At 32.0% G+C, this 18,623-nt stretch overlaps 1 protein-coding gene across 1 annotated transcript; it reads right to left on the bottom strand.

Moving 5' to 3' along the window:
* Positions 1 to 941: 941 nt before the first annotated feature.
* Positions 942 to 5,969, bottom strand: HELRODRAFT_177878 (hypothetical protein; the record flags this gene model as incomplete). Its single annotated transcript, XM_009026014.1, has 9 exons — positions 942 to 1,368; positions 1,995 to 2,073; positions 2,179 to 2,229; positions 2,447 to 2,608; positions 3,000 to 3,162; positions 3,433 to 3,545; positions 3,982 to 4,101; positions 4,723 to 4,922; positions 5,932 to 5,969. The coding sequence occupies 9 exons, from the start codon at positions 5,967 to 5,969 to the stop codon at positions 942 to 944; spliced, it is 1,353 nt and encodes a 450-aa protein (XP_009024262.1).
* Between the last annotated feature and the right edge of the window lie 12,654 nt (positions 5,970 to 18,623).

Here is an 18,623-nt window from a genome sequence, read left to right on the forward strand (position 1 = left end):
ACATTTTATTAGAATTTTCATCATTATAAGTGTATGTTATGTTTCTAGATTAAGAAAATTTTTTTTTCCAATTTACTTCTAAGAACGGTGTGAGCTGAATATGCTTGTATGTAACAAAATTATTTTTCTGATGCCGTGCGTTCAGAATGAAATCTTATTAAATATTGAAACGGTTTTAATCTATTTGCTCGAAAGCGGAGGCGAAAACAAAATTAAAAGTGGATGATTATTCGCACAGCTTCACGTTCCAATGTTTCAGTTAGGTGTTAGAGGAAGAATAAACAAACAAAAATGTTGCCGATGATGTACCAGTGTAGAAAATTTAAATCTGCCCATGCATAATTCATCTGCTTGATTAGTTGAAACGACAATTTGCTTTTGTCAGCTATGGGAATTATAATGGTTAACAAATTTTAAACTGACGAAAGAAAAAAATTTTTATATTTTATTGATAGAAATTATTTCAAAATAATATAGTCGGTTGGAAATAATTGTTATCGATTGTTAGGTAGACATTTAGCGGAATTAAACAATGTAATTTTATTATTGAGAATTGAATCATAGATTTTAAACTACAAAACGTCGTATGTTCACTCAATTAATTCTGTTTGATTGTTTAAAATTTGTAGTCTATATATGTTTCTAAGTGCTTATCGACTTGTATGTTTGTTGAATACAAATTACAAAATATAAAAACGTTTCAGAAACATTTTTGAAATTAGATATTCAAATAAAGATAGCCGCTATCACGTTCAACTGACGAATCACTTTACGTTCTAATCAGAAATAAATTAAAATCTAATAAAAGTTGAATATGCATGCAATAATAAATAGAAAAATAAAAAAAAACATGTTGCACAAAGTTGGAATGTATAGAAGAGAGCAATAATGAATAAAGACGCACGAGTAGGTGACCGCACCGAACGCAATCGTATAAATCTTCATATAAATGGCTGAGGTAGATTTTTCATCCTATATTTCTCGTCACTCAGTTTCTCTAACTCCTTCCTTATTGATTTAGGACTTTCGTAGATGTGATCGCTGTACTTGTTGTAGTCGTCGTTACCCGACGAGACCGTTGCATCTGCCGTAACGTTCTGCAATCCCGTGTCAGCGTTTATTAAGTTTTGTTGCTGCTGCTGCTGCTGTATCAATAGTTGTTGCTGGTAAAAATTTTTGTCCTCTATGTAAACGCCACCGACCGATTGGTAATGTTGTTGTTGAAAATAATGTTGTTGTTGTTGCTGTTGCTGTTGATTCATTAGAGATCTGTCAATGTACTGCGTTTTTTGTGAGTATAACAATGGGTTGTCAGTCAGATGAGGTGGCTGACTTATTTGATGTTGGCTGCTGCGACGTTTGAATTTCCTGTTTAAGTAATAAAGATAATAAAAATAATAATATAATTAATAACTTTATTAATATAATATAATCGCTTTCTTTCAAATACTTAATTAGGATGGTCGTTTTTAAAGAATCGCGCAGAATAGACGACATCGTGAAATGTATTGTATGTATGTACACAGAGTTACATAAAAGGCTGCGTGTGTACACGCAAACATGCAAAGAAGCATCATCGTATCACATTGTGTACACATGTAAGTTTAATTGCTTGCAATAATTGCATGATATGATGTAGTTAAAAAGTTAAAAACAGGTTTTTTTTTTTTTTTTTTTTTTTTTTTTTACTTAGAATAATCAAGAAGCAAGGTGCTATCATTTAATTTAGTACATTTGCTAACAATTTTCTGATTGTCAGTGCCGCACGATTGAAGTTCAACAATTTGTTACAAATAAAATACACACATCACGCATATAATAGTAATAATAATAATAATAATGGGCCTCCGAATCATTACAATAATCTGTTTATTGGTTTGATTAAATAAATTTGAGTTTGAATGATATTATTATTATTAAATAATAAATATTTTTAGTAATAAAAAACTTATTAAAAAATGTAAATATTATAGAATTAAAATTTTTCAACGAACTTTCTGACAATGATGACACCAGCGATGAGCACAATAACTCCTATCAGACCAGTCACCAAAATCGTCACGATGATTTTTTCTTAAATCATAAACAACGTACATTTTTGACATCAGAATATCACAATTTTGATGATAAGTATATTTATAATTTATATTTTGATTGAAATACACCACTACAACAAACCTATCGTAAAAAAATTTCCATTGAAGAAATTTCTTGCCAGATTGAAACCATCTGTGAAAGAAAATGTTGCCATAGAAAAATTCTTTCTGGGTGTAAAAATGTCAGATGTTTGTATTAGATACATTATATAACGCCTCTCGAAAGCATAGAAACAGAAACACTCCTAGTTATTAACACCAAAAACAACGTTGATCGAGACGAAAAACGCCAGAACCACGTAGGTCGTTTAATAAGGTTAGTACGTCATGGTACGTCATAGTTGACTGACCTTGCGAACAGTTGTCCTCCTCACCCACCCACTTGTTCTTCACGCACTTAAGTTCGTAGATTATATTTTTGTTGTTGCAGCCGTAAGAAGCTCTCTCCGATGAGTATCGTCTGAACCACTTGTTGCTGCCAGCGTCTGTCGCTATGTCTGCACAGCCTATCACTTATTTGTTCGTTTGATGCAATCAATTTGTGTATTCAATATTAATTAATTAATTAATGTGTTAATTAATTAATTAATTAATTAATTAATCATCAATTAGACTTTTAATGATTGTCAATTGTTAAAAATGGAAAAAATTGTCTATTAATTACAAGGAAAGACCCTTTCTAAACGTTTCATAACCTGAAGGCGACTTTTGTTTAATGGTTAATTGTTTTTTTCTGTTTTGGTTATTTTTTGCTGTTGAATTCCGCGGACTATTAGTGACCAAATAAATTTCATGATGTACATTTTTAAACAATATTTTTCCTAATAAGTTCGTTTATCAAATGATGTTGAAAATAAAATTCGTCATAGAAGCATAAAAATCAGTAAAATTCATTATTTATACCTTCGTAGAAGAAGAGAGCGTACGATTGGTTTCCATTGAATCTTATGATGAATTCGATTTTTAAGAGGTGAGATTTCGAAATAAAAGCGTGCCTCACTCTACCCCCTCCGATGCAAATCCTCTCAATCCCACCAGTCACCCCGTCGTGAAGGTTGGCGTACATCTAGATTTATTTAATTAATTAATTAATTTATTTATTCATTTATTGAATTTTAATTAAAAATTTAAGCTTTATGTTTGATAAAGTTTAAAATTTTGTAATTTTTTAACAATTTTATCACAAACCATTCGATGAATTTTGTAGTATTTTAAATGACCGTTGATTCGTTAATATAAAGGAACATTTTTAAATGTGATTTCAATTTAAAAATTCTCATGCCATGGAATTAGATTAAAAGTTTAAAAAGAATAGAGATAGACAATGAGTGCGTACGTGACAGGTGCCGGTGATGATCCAGGAAGTTTCGCTGGGTTCGACGAAGTCCATTATAGTCATGTTGATCCTTTGACCCGGTGACCCAACTATCGACCAAGGTCGTTCTAATCCTTTTCATCAGAAATTTTCATAGAGTTAGTTTAAAATTATTTTTGTTGTTAAATTTGAAAAAAAAATTCATAATATTGGAATAAGTATAAACATTGGATCAAATAATTTTATTAATGAGTTTTTGTAATGTTTCTTATAAAAAAAATGTTTAGATAACTTATTGAAACAAAACAGAAATTAATAATTTAGCTGACAAACTCATGTGTATGTATTTATACAATAACATAATGTTACTCAGTCAACTGCAATAGCAGTTGCAACTTACAATTTTAAAGATTTAACTACAAAAATTAGCAAGTTGAATGCCGTTGATTGTTTTTTATATTTGAAAGTTCCATGCTACCACTCCATGTTACAGATGATTTTTAACACAATTAACTTATTAATGTAGCAACTAATACAACCAAACTAGTAATGAAATATATACACGCAAACCTCCACAACCAGTAACTTCGGCAACATAATTTGAAAGAATTCCCGATGGAAGAGATGCCTTGAGGATAGATGGAGGTAGGGACTGGCATGAGACTCTCAAATCGCCGGCTGGATGTTCGACTTTTTAATTCAAATATTTTTTTAATTTTTATTTAGAAAAATTAGTTGCGAGTTTTTTAAACATTAATTGATTTAGATAAATAATTATTAGACTATTTGTTAAACTTATTGGAGGAAATTTAATAAATTTATAAACGATTTTTTTTATTATTTTGTGGTTATGTTTAGCAAGCAATCGTTTTTATAAGACGCTGATAGTTGCGAACATAAATTTCTTTCCTCAACACTTGATAAAATTATACGAAGAGATTTCATACAACGTGAACTAACTATAGCCCACTTCAGAACAACTCATCTTGAAGTTTTAAAACAAATTTTAAAATATCCTGATTCTATAAGTTTCATTTTAACAAGAAAAAAACAAATATTAATAATTGAAATAATTGATATTTGTTTTACAATTGAATTTGTTTATTACTTAAATTTAATTTCAGATAAATTTATTTGACTCATACATTAGTTGTTTAGATGAATGAATTTATCATTTATCGACTCAGCACAACTGAGCTAACATATAAACTTTCCTCACCAATGGATGCATTCACCACACCACATCACACCACACCACACCAAACTACACCACACCACATTGCACTACACACAACACAACTCCACACAAACCTTTAACGCATTTGTACTTGACAGTGAGATAACTCCTGAGTTCTTTTGGACACGGATTCTTTTCCATGAGATCTCTGACATTCAGCGAACAGGTCACACGTCCCGAACACTTCCAATCCATGTAAGGCAGAATGTTCACCGAACAATCCAAACTTCCAAATCCATGTTTCAAACATTTTCCTATCCTCATACGTCCGTAGCTAGATAGATTTTTGAAATTAAATCACTGTTAGTTTTCGTGAGAAATTGATCGAAAATCATGCATCTGTGCATCAGCAGCTCACCGTTCATACGGATATGTAAATATTTTTCATTTATTACTTCAATTATATCACTTCTGTTATGTTTCTGTATGTCGAAATATGTTTTGCGTCTGTCCGAATTGGATTTTTAAATAATTAAAAAAATTAAATTTAAAAAATAAATTTTTGCAACGTAAGGTAAGTCTGGGTTGATCAAATGCTCCAAAAATTTCTTGGCCCAAATTATTCAGAGGAATGCCATGTTTATAATTCAAATTTAATTGAACGCGTGATCTTCACGTACTGTTCATCTTTTTGTATAACTATGAGTTTACGCGAACGTAAAATTAATTTCAACAAACTTATCTTTAATTTATGTCATTTCATATAGCGCCATGGCATGCGACTAAGACGCATTATTATTATTATTATTATTATTACTACTACTACAACAAACACACAAGGCACAAATACGCTTGAATCAATGCATCACACAATTTTGTATGTGGTAGGCGGGGATTTCATTAGATTTGAACCCGGACTCTACATCAATAATGCCAGACACCTTAACCATTGCACTACGGTGCCTCACATCGCGTGGATGGTACGGACTTTCACATTTCCATGCATGCTTACATTCATTATCGCTTTGTAATTTTCGGTTGGCTTTGTTTCAATTTAGTTAAGGAACGTTTAGAAGATAAATCTTCTAATTGAACATGACATTATTTTTGTGTTCTTTCAACTTCCCAACGCATTAATTGTAGATGTTTTTGTATATGTGCCTTTGTTCGTTGAAATTTCAGTTTTATGAATTTTTAATTTTTGTTTGATGCTCCTTTATCACATTATACGCTGTTTGCATTTTGTTTTAAGACAAGTCTTTTTTTTATTTGTGGATGTGAGAATGAATAATGAGGTGGGAATGTGTTAGTTGGAGATGTTTGATACTATGGAGCTATACAACTTGGCTAGTTCGACTTTAGTCAAACTGACATAAATCATTTTTGTTAATTTAAATTTGCGTACTGAGATGATCACAGTAAAAATGGTAATATCCTAAGATTTACAGGACAGCCAGCAATGGAACAACAGCATGGTGTAATGAAAAAAAAACAATCCCAAACAACAACACAAACAAAGCAAACAAAATATACAATCCAATCCAAACGAAAAATAAACAACAAAAAAAAACAAACAAACAAACAAATGAACAAACAAGCAAGCAAACAAACAAACAACAAACTAACAAATGAACAAGCAAGCAAGCAAGCAAACAAACAAACAACAAACAAACAAACAAAGCAATAAATTTAACAAAACAGCAAACCAACAAAAAAGAATTGCAGCAGTAAGTACGAATGGGTCTGTATAATTAGAAAGGCGATCGTTAAATGCATCTGTCATTCGCCTATTGTCTTGTTTTACTCTGAAAAGATGAAAAATATTTAATTGATTTCTTTTTTATGCGAGAACAATTTTTTGGGAGAATTTTTTTTAAATAATGTTCCAGCTAGCATAATATACAGTTATTTCTTCATCTGGAAAAAATGAATCGAACGTAAATTTCATCCGAATTGTTTAATTTATAAACTTGAAACATTAAATTGGTTTTTAAAAAATATTCAAACAAATGGGTATAATTCACAACAAACTTTTAAAGATCACAAAAGATTAACGTTTATTATAAACATTTAATTATTTCCTCAAATATTCCTCATTCGAAATTCACAATTTCAGCAGTCTTTCGCATATAAAGGATGCCTCATTTCCATTCATCTTCCTTTTAGTAATTGTTTTTAATATTACTACTATTAATGTTATCATTAACATCCATTAAATGTCATTATCAGCTGCATTGACATCACATAGTGGGTTAGTGGATTCACACTTGAATCCATGCATCAAACAAGACATTTCAGCTGCAGAAACAGGCGAATTAGCTACTATACCATCCTCATGTTCAAATGTAGCAGTGCTATCTGCAGTGCTACCTTGATGAACAACCCCCACACTCACCTCAATCAATAAATGGTTCCAAGTTGTATATATACATTATACAATTAATCACGTGAATAGTGTAACTGTGAGTCCAACTGCACAAAAAATTCTTCATTGATCTGTCACCGAAACTAGATTTTTTTTAAAGTCCCCAAACAATGGTAATGAAAATGCAGCCAATTATATGTTGGAACATTTTTTGTGTCAGTTAGGTGTGAGTGTAATGTATGTGTGTGTGTGTGTGTATGTGTGTGTGAGTTTGTGTGTGTTTGGCCGTAAACACACATACACATACAAATAACTACACACACACACACACACACAAACAAACATACTTCATTGTTTTGTCGTTGTAATCCACCATAAAATGGGTTCTTATTAGGCCTGAGGAGTGAAGTCTTTTTAAAATGTTTTTAAAAGTAATTACTTGGGATGAAAAAAAATTCGTTTGCACATTTAAAATGATTTCTTACTAATGAACGCTGCAAAATGTCATCCAAACTAAACTAGAACCAGCTATAAAAACGAGTGTTAAGATTGAAGTTTTAGTTTTATATTATCTTGTATTTTATATTTTCAGTTGATTTAATAGATACAATTCAATAAAAATACCATTGTGCTACCGCTAATTATATATATAACAACCGCAACAGATATAATATCAATAAAAATAAAAAATCACATCAATAAATACATTTGTAATAATCATTTTAATTTTATTTTTAGCCCATGAGTGAATTAGGTTCAATTATAGTGACAGCCTGGTTGTGATTAATTGACAGGCAGTAGTCAGCCGCAATCCCGGCGAATCCACACAATCAGCACATTAGCATCGCTCCAACGCGCGCTCCTACCACTTTATGACAAATGTCTTTTAATGACAGACCCATCCGTTAATTCTGAAATATAAATGTACGCGCTAAACGTAAATTTATTACTGTAATACATTGCTGGCAGCCAGGTACAGGATGCGATTACGTAAATTATGCTTTATGTAGTGACACACACCACACACACCACACACCACACACACCACACACACCACACACACACACACTCACACACACACACACACACACACATATATATATATATATATACACTTGCACACGCATACACCTACACACACATGCTTATACACACGAACACACCCACACAAACACATGCATACGGGTACAGGCACATGCATATTCACACATCTTCACACACACACACACACACACACACACACACACACACACACACACATACAACAGTACATTATATAATACTATAAAATAATGGATTATTTCTGACATGCCCATCATCACATCAGCTACTGAATGATGATGTTGCGTGTGGCTACATGTGCTGCATATGTGCAGTTTTACCCGATCATTAATGGCTTTGCAACCAAGTTAACGTTGCTGTAAACATTCATAACATGAACACAACACTTAAACAAAACATAGGCGGAAATTTATGACAATAAGTTTTGTACGTAAACATGTTTTTTTTATTGTTTATGTTGATGAGCGTTTCAAACAATTCTTTTTCATGTTTGTTTAAGCGTTTTATTTCTGTATTTTTTTTTTTATTAATCTGTAAGTTTTATCACGAAAATAACGTGCATTGAATTTCATTTATGAATTCGATCGATTAATTTATTCCGGATTTTATCGTAGGTGTACGCTCTTTCGAATGCATTTAAGTGAGGTTTCTGTGGCTGCGTGCGCTGCTACATGTTCGTTTTTGTGGCTGCGTGTGGTTGCCTCTGTGTAGGTATAACGTTTCAGGTGGGTCTAAATGAATGAAGTGAGGCTGCTTTATATAGTGCAGTTACTGTGAAGATGATGATCTTCGTTGAATGTAACGCTGAACGTATAACGCCTAATGCATAACGTATGATGTAAAGCATACAACTAATAACATACAACCTAACAGATAACGTTTCATATATATCAAATCAAGTCATCAAATCATTTTTCTTCAATCAAACAGAACAGTAGGTATGAATGATTCGGAGACCAAAAATTGAAATTCAATTTTTGCAGACTCGGCCACCTTGAAACTTAAAATTGCTTTTCAATGTTCTGATAATAAAACAAGAATAGAATATATAACATTCGACATCTGACATATAACATAAAGTAATATGATTGATATGATAATATATACAACATGATTGTCGTTCGAATGCTAATGAGTGTCTGGCGGTTACTTCTGCTAGTCTACACTCAAATTTTTTGTGAGAATTCATTTTCTATATAAATTTACTCAAAATGTAGCTTTTAGTTTCAGAAGTTTTGCCTGCTTCTAATAAATCATAACTTCAATCAAACTACCTTGCAACAAGAATTGAATAGTGTACAGTTTTCGATAGAAGAAGTAGTCAGTCACTGAGCAGTTTGATTAATGCAATCTGCAGCCTCGTAATTTGGGTACATCCCATTGAATCAACGTCATACGATACCAAGCAATCTATCATTCTCTAAACGTCCTATTCAATTCATGCCTATAGGCAACTGGTAAGCAATCAAGCAGAAGACATTTGTGACACTGATTTGATGCTTTCACTGAAAAACTATGATATGATAGGAAGTTAGGGAAGCATTAGAATGCGACAGTATTACAGATCGCATCATAAATCATGACGGAAATTTTACTGTATAATAAATGCATTACAACAGTAAGTTTTGTTTTTGTCTCCGTACATCAATTTTAATCTTTCTTATTTTGTAATGTTGAAATTTTGATTTGTTTTAAAAAATTTTGCAAAATTTGAATTTGAACAATTTATTTAAAATGTGTTGTTTTGATCTGTGTATGAATGCAAGCCGTAAATGAATGTAGAAACAAAATTACTCATTGTTTACATGTGTGCTTCAGTTTAAGTTAGATTATCACATGTTGGTTGGTTGATTGGTTGGTTAGTTGGTTGGTTAATTGGTTAGTTGATTGGCTGGCTAGTTGATTGGTTGAGTGGTTGGTTTGTTGGTTGGAGGGTTGGTTGATTGGATGGTTGGTTGATTGGATGGTTGGTTGATTGGTTGATTGGTTGGTTAGTTGATTAGTTGGATGGCTTGATGTTTAAACGATTTAATGTGCAGAAAATGAAGCTGTCACAACAGAATAATAACCAAAACACCGCAAAAAATTGATGGTTGGTTGAATTTAAAGTTTTTAAATCTTCCTGAACAATGCTAAAAATTGTATAAAAAAATCTGATGGTATAAATGTAAAAAATGAAACACGAAAAACAAACAAATTAATAATATGCCAAAAATGTTTGTTACAATTTTTTTTATCGTCTGTTTTTCCAAGCAATTAAACGTTTCTGAACGGCTCTAACCAATTGAAAATTCTTTTGCTTGCATTTCAATTTTTTCATTTCCATGCACGCCATATTGAATTGTTCATGCTTCTCTGCCAAAATTATTATTTGAAGAAAAAAAAATTTCTATTTTTTACCAATTTTATTTTGTCCTCATAAAAAGCAGCCATTCAGAAAGTTTCAAACGAACTAAAATATTGCTAATTTGAAAAAAAGCAGTTTCAAAATTTAAACCAAACTAAAAATCAAAGTTTACAATTAGGCTCATTTTATCAATCTTTAATTTAAATTCAAATAATTCTTTCAGAAATTTTCCATTACCAATCATAGGAGTTGAAAAATATTAATTTAAAAAAAGTTGCAGACAAATGACGTCACAACTATGCAATGATGCAATGCTTAAGATGCCTACCTCTGCTGCTGTTGCGAAACCTGGGTTCAAATGCAAGAGATCCTCTCATGTCTTGTGGTTTTGTGTGCACAAGCCTCTCAAGCTTCTGATAATTCAAAGTTTAACCGAAAAAAATAAAATTGTAATAAAATGTTATGACGATGTTAAGTTACTGAATTATTTGTTACCAAAAATTAAATTAATTAAAATTAAAGTTTAATCAACATTTTCTAAACTTTGAAATGATTGGTTTAAACACAAGAGGGATTCAACCAAAGGAGACAACAATCACCTTGAATGTTCACCTTATAAAGATTTGTTTTAGGTGAATTAAGAAATTCAAACACTCAAAATCATATCACTAAATATCATAGGAATAACGTTCTCAGCTGTTTTGAAAAACTTTTCGATCAAAATTCATTCATGCTGTCAAATTAGTGAGAAGTATTCAATTGAAGGAGTGAATCAAATGTATGACTGTCTTTCGAATTAGTCACATTTGATTTGATTTCATAAGAGTTTGGCATTAATTTCGTATTAAAATAATTTCACATATTTAAAAGTATTCAAATTTTAAATTTTTGCCATAGTTGTCATAAAACATTATCAATTTAGTCTATTTTTAACGGTAATAACCAACCATATTATTAACATTATTGGCTACGTCTTTATCATCATCACCATCACGATCATCACCATCACAATCATCACCATCACAATCATCAACATCATCAGCATCACCACCACCATCATCATCTTCTTCACCACTATCATCATCATGATTATCATCATCAACAGCAGCAGCAGCAAAAGCATCATCATCACCATCGTTTCATTTAGCAGCTTCAATGATAGCTACCTCGTCGACGCCACTCAAGTCGTTCTGAATGTATCATCATCGTCTCCATCGTCCTTAATTTGACCCCACCCACCAACCATCACCATCACCTGTGACAACAACATCATCATCACCAACATCATGATCATTTTCATCATCTTACCTGGCAGCTTCAACAACGGCCACCTCATCCACACCACCACATGTCGCCGTGAATGTGTCTTCTTCACAGAAATCTTTCTGCTCTGCGTGGCGATGTTCAATCAGTTATTAAGTTGTTTATTCGTTCAATTAATCATTATTTATTAGTTCATCTGTAATGAATTTATTTAACCAGTCAGTTGACCACGAGTTAAGAAGAAGCGAGAACAAGAAGACGATTTTAAACCGGGACGTTTAGGTTCAATTAATATATCTGATAAATACTTAGGAAATAATTTAGATTGAGACTTATACATAAACGTGCAAATTTTAAAAATTATACTATATTTTATAGGAAGCCAGTGTAGGAGATCAAGATATGGAAGTATATGAAAAAAGAAAGGGGCGCGAGCAACTAGACGAGCGGCAGAGTTAAAAGCTTTGCTTAAAGGATACAGTATAGAATCAGGAAGACTATAGTGGAGCGAGTTACAATAATCAATCCTAGATAAGACTAACGAAGTAACAAGAAGTAGAAGAGTAAAATCTACAAAAAAGGCAAACGTTTTTTTATTCTACGTAGATGAAAGTAAGAACTTATAGCAACACTATTAATCTGTAAAGAAAGAGACATACTAGAATCAAAGATAAAGCCTAGACTACGAAACTTGTGAGAAACATCAAGAGTTTTAGAATCAGATGAGATAATAGGATTGTGTAAGCCGGAAAAACTGTATAAAACAAATTAACAAACCCTTTTTGAAAACATAAATTTTGGAAAATATATACCAAACCAGGATGTTTGTGTGCGCTATGGGTTGATGTGAGTGGAGTCGAATTGTAATCTGTTTCCGAGGAGAATAGTACAACAAGTTGGATTGTATCAACATTAAAATCATATGAAATGTGTGCATCAAAATCTTTTAAAATTCCTTCATCAAGTTATTTCTAAGTCAAATTTGAAATCACTTACTCACTCGCACAATCAATCACTTGCTCACTCGCTCACTCATTCGCTCGCTCGCTCCCTCACTCACTCACTTACTCACTCACTCACTCACTCACTCACTCACTCACTCACTCACAGACAACAGCTTAGCAAGGAAAAACAGACAAACAAACAGACAAATTATTTAATTAAATTGAGTAAACATAATTTGATGGTGAAAGAGGAAAGCTGAGATGGTTGCAAAGGATGGAATGAAGTTGCGTGTGTGTATGTGTGTGTGTGTGTGTGTGTGTGTGTGTGTGTGTGTGTGTGTGTATGGTGCGAGTAAACAAACAAACAATCGTGAATTGGACGGCTTAATGAGGTAGTCGTTATCCTGATCACGTGAGGAGTTTATTGTCGTCGTCATCATCATCATCATCATCATCATCATTATCATCATCGTCGTCATCATCATAATCATCATCACCATCATCACATCATCACCACCATCATCATCGTCATCATCATCTCGTCATCATTATCAATCATCACACACACACACAAACGCATAAACTAAGGCGTGATGGCTCACGTGATGGCTCAATGGTTAAAGGCGCCTGGTCTTGCTATTGCAATGACTAGGTTCGAATACAAAGAGATCCCCGCCTATCATATGCAATGTGTATGATGCGTGGTTTGCACGCGTATTCATATACGCTGTGTGTGTTTATCGTTGAAACCTCTGAGGCAAATGCGAAAGAGAAAAATTAACCTTTAACCTTTTAACAACTCACACAAACAAAACTACACGCTAACAATACATCACACACACTCACACACACACACACACAAACACACACGTCAACAATATACTACTCACACACACACACACAAACACACATACTAACAACTTACACAGGACACAAAAACACTACAATGCATCACACACACTAACACACATAACAGTAAATAGCATCATTGTTATCATCATCATCATCTATCATCTTTTATACATTTTTTTCATCACATTATCCACTCAAAATTTCAAATTTTAAACGCTGGCGCTTCATTTGAAAGGAAAATTTAAAGGGAACTTTTGTTTCAGCAGCATTCTGCATCATGTTTCATATTTAATTGCAATTGCTTTCAACGTAATTAGCCACAATTATTGTCAATTGTATGATGAATTATACGGTGATTCTATCTGTAATCATGTTCTATGTGTGTATAACTGACGCAGATAAATTTGAATTAAAATGCATTAAATAATTAATATTGATTATTAATATGATAAAATAAATTAATATTAATATAATGAAATAAAATTAAATTAAATTGATTATTTAATATTATTATGTAACCTCAATAAATTATGACCGTAATATTGGTTTAAAATAAAAAAGAATTTGCATCAAAAGTGGCGTCATTACATCTAGGGTAGTCATTCCTATTATCCCCATCGTCCTGACGTCATCATCATCATCATCATCTTCTTCTTCATCATCATCATTATCGTCACCATCATCATTGTCACCATCGCCGTCTCCATTGTCGTCATCATCATGGTTGCTTGATGTACATTCAATAAAAAGTAAAATTTATCTCAAGATATTCAATTTGGCACACATGTCAAACGAATCTCTTTCAAACTAATATTACATACCAGAGCTATTTCACATTTATTTGCGCTACGTGTAGCTATAAGATTGATTACTTCGGTTGAAAAATATCCCATTCCAACTCTGGCCTCCCACAAAATTCCCACTCTGGATAAACTTTCCTACTCTGATATTCTGTTAGCTATCAATTTTTAACTAGTTTATTTCATGAACACGAAAAAGGATCCAATAAAGAAAATAGAATTCTAAATAATATGGAAAGTTTTGTTTATTTCATAAACACGAAAAAGGATCCAATAAAGAAAATAGAATTCTAAATAATATTGAACCCTTTCAAAATGATCTTGATGTGATGTCGCTAAAACATTTTGACGAAGCAGAAATGAAAAGTAATTAAATAGAGATCATATGGTATGGTGCTGTTATGTACAAAGTTGTTACGATACAGAAGATTGTATTTTACTAGAAAATATTTGTGTAAATTTTAATTCGACAGCTTTCATGCTGTAAAAGACTGTCATACGTACAATTTAAACACGTTTCTTTCATCATTAAGTCGTTCTTTCATCATCACATTCAGGTTAATTCAATCAATAAAAAGTAAACGCAACTAATTCTTCTTAAACCAGTCCCTAAATCGTTAAAGAAATTGGAAAAATTGCGATAATATAATAATATTAGTATTCTTATTTGGTAGTTCTAAGTGCCTACAAAAAAGGCTAGTGCATGTTTTTGTGTTTGTTTGTAAGTGTTTATGTGAATATATCACACGTACACATGTGTATGTAATAAAAGCGTTTGATTAGCTAGATGTGTGCATCTATGTATGTGCGCCTGTATTCATGTATACATGAATGAATGTATGCGTATATACAATTATACATGTATATATGTTCTTATTAGTATGCAGAGGCGTTTTGCACTAGAATGTTTCTATCTTACGATGTCATTATTGTGATTATAAGCTAGACAGCTAGACACTAAGAAGGGCAACAGAGTTGATGTTGTTGCTGTAATGTGATGATGTGGTGACGAGATGATGGTTTAGAACTGTTGTGATGTGAGGATCTCTTAGATACAATGATGACCTGATAACACCCACAGAATGATGGTAATAAGAGAAGAATGATGACGAATTGTTTCAACCAACAATCAAATGAATAAAACCTTCATAACAAAATAGAAACTCAAACTACGGTTTGATGAACAAATATAAAAATTTTGAGAACACATGGTCACCTAGTTAGCTCAGTCAGTAAAAGTGTCATGTCTGGCGTTGTTATTACGCGATGGCATGGTTCGAATACTGTCGCGGTCTGAAATTCCAAAATCATCGAGTGGCGTGGATGTGGCGTGTTGTGGCGTGTGGCGTGTTTCGTGCCCTTACAGTCTTTGTGGTACGAAAGTTTTATTAACGGTATAAGCAACTATGCGTTTGGAAAAAAATTCTGCGTTTATGAAGTAATTAAAAAAATAACAACGTATGAACATTGAATGAAGACAAACCTAAGCATGAACATGAGTCACAAATGAACATTGGCATAAACATGTGAACATAAGCATAAAAAACCGAATGAACACGAACATGAGGAACGAAAAACGAGCAAGAACACGAACAATAATAAGAAACACACGATTACGTGACTAAACGTTCGCAGGCCTAGGAGAGGTCGTTCACCTTATGATGATGACGTCACATTAAATATTGTAAAACTTGTTGCAGCGTTCAGTAGCGGTCCATTCTTTTGTTAGCAAATTTAATTAGAAATTATTTAAATGTCGAATTAATCTAATAATGATAATGTTTGTCGAAGTTATTGATTCGTTGAAATATCCAGAAATGATAGAAACGGAAAATTTGTTTCTTGTTTCTATTTCAAAATTTTACTAACATATGAACAAACATTTTTCATTTCAAATTGTACGACGACGTTGAAAAGTGCATGGGAAATGACATTAATTAGTATTAATGCCACTTTTCCATGGTAATTAATTAGTATTAATGCCACTTTTCCATGGTAATTAATTAGTATTAATGCCACTTTTCCATGGTAATTAATTAGTATTAATGCCACTTTTCCATGGTAATTAATTAGTATTAATGCCACTTTTCCATGTTAATTAATTAGTATTAATGCCACTATCTAATGTTTCAAACGATATTTTTTCTAAATTTAAGAGAACATGATCACAATAATATTGTTAGCTCTACATTGAGGTGCGTGTGGCAAATACAAATTTTACAGACAAAATCACAACACGCATCTGCATAAATCACACACTTACCTGTTTATTTAAACATACATAAATCCATACAAACATATGAACAAACAAAGGTGAAAACACATATACAAACATACAAACAAACAAACGAACATATATTCTTCTATATACAAAATCAGATAAACAAATACAAACAAATACACACTCACACACACATTTACTGAAGAACATTTACACATAAACATACATACATTCGTATAAAAAATATACATATACAATACACATATACAAAAAACGTACATATATACATACACACATAACGACACACACACACACAACGAGACACACACGCACACACGTACACATACACACACAGACATACACACACGCACGTACCTACGCATTCCATGGAAACGACAGCGGAATAGTTTGTTCTGCATACCTGCTTTCATTCAATTTAATGCGTCTTTACTGTACTGCACTATTATGTTTCTACAACGATTGTACTTATAGAAAAAAAATTCTCTGAATCAACATAAAAAGCCTATACCTATACATCACCTTTGTAAAAACTTCTATATATTTTTTTCGGTCAAAGCTTGAGTTAAATAAAAATATAGTACAATGGCAACCGTGGATGAAAATTAAAGGATCGAATGCAAAAATAAAATCTGCGCTCTAGAGAACAATTATATTTTTCAAGAAAATAATTAGTTTTAATTTTAAATTTAATTAAGTTGAAAGAAATAATTTATGACACTTCGCAAACATGTATTGTAAGCTTAATGAGAAAATATGTTGGCAATTTTTAAGAGTTACAGCGCATACAGAACAATTTAAAAACATCATAAAAATTGTCACATCGTTGAACTCCGATAACTATTTCCTACACACACACACACACACACACACACACACACACACACACACACACACACACACACACACACACACACACACATACACACACATACACCTTGTTCGTTTATATGTTTACGAGTTGGATGACCACTAAATGGTGCAATGGTTGAAGTGCAGGAGTGTTAGTTTGAATCAATAATGATTAAAATGTTAATCCATCATACTCATACAAGAAACAAATTTCAAAGGCCAACATTCAAAACTGCTTTATCATGTAACTTCGGCAGCGTTTCGATGCATCAAGTGAGAGGGTCTTCGTGTTATTAACGCAGATTTTTAAATTTAAAAAATCATTATTTGTTTATTACTAATGATGTTACTCGTTTGGAGGTTTGAATTTTTTATTGTTACTATTTACCGCAGGAGTTTGAAGTTAACCAAAAAAAATATTGATAACATTATATCAGACATCATTCGTTCGTGTTTCTGGAAAAGATTGCATTGATTTCGTATCGAACTAATGCATTTGATGAACCAGAACACGGAAAATGAAAGGACTGCTCCATTAACTTGCTCTGAGACGAAAATAAAACACTGAGAATAAAATTCCACAAATTGTAGATTTTTAAAATTGTTTTTATAAAAAAAAACAGAATCTAACAACCGCAGAAACTGTTACTGCATGCAAAGCAGTGGTATAAAATAGTAACGACAAATAAATAACTGTGAAAAAAATGTTTTAGCATGAAAAGTGTAGAAAATAAAATAAAGTAATGGTTTATAAAAAGCAAATAAATAAAATAATTAACTAATAGTTAATTATTATTAACGAGTTAACGACTTAGTAAGAAAGTTAAGTGATCGATGAGAAAAAGGAATAGTCATAATTGAGTATAGGACAAAGTTTTATTGAGAGCTAATGTATTTATGGTGTCTTGTGGTGAAGGTCTTATCCTGATAAGTTTGAAAATAGAATGTAATTGCGAAAAATTTTCATTGTGACCAGAGCATTTTTATGATAACTACTTGTCTATTTCCAAACCAAATTAATAATAATTTGAAAAAACGTTGGTCAATGAAAAAAAATACAAATCCCAGACAGCGAGCACATGATAAACCCGACGCAACAATGAAATCAATGCATCGACGTTTCGAAACGAACTGATTTTGTTTGCGGAACATTTGAATGTAGGCAGGGCGGTAGAAACAATAGAAAATGTAAGCAATGAAATCCTCTTAATTTTAACAAATTTACAATTTACAAATTTAACAAATTTACAATTTTTTTTGGTAAAATAAAAATTAACAAATAACGACATAGTCATAAATGCAGTATACACC

This window comes from Helobdella robusta (genome assembly GCF_000326865.2).
Source record: "Helobdella robusta unplaced genomic scaffold HELROscaffold_44, whole genome shotgun sequence".
Taxonomy (NCBI): domain Eukaryota; kingdom Metazoa; phylum Annelida; class Clitellata; order Rhynchobdellida; family Glossiphoniidae; genus Helobdella; species Helobdella robusta.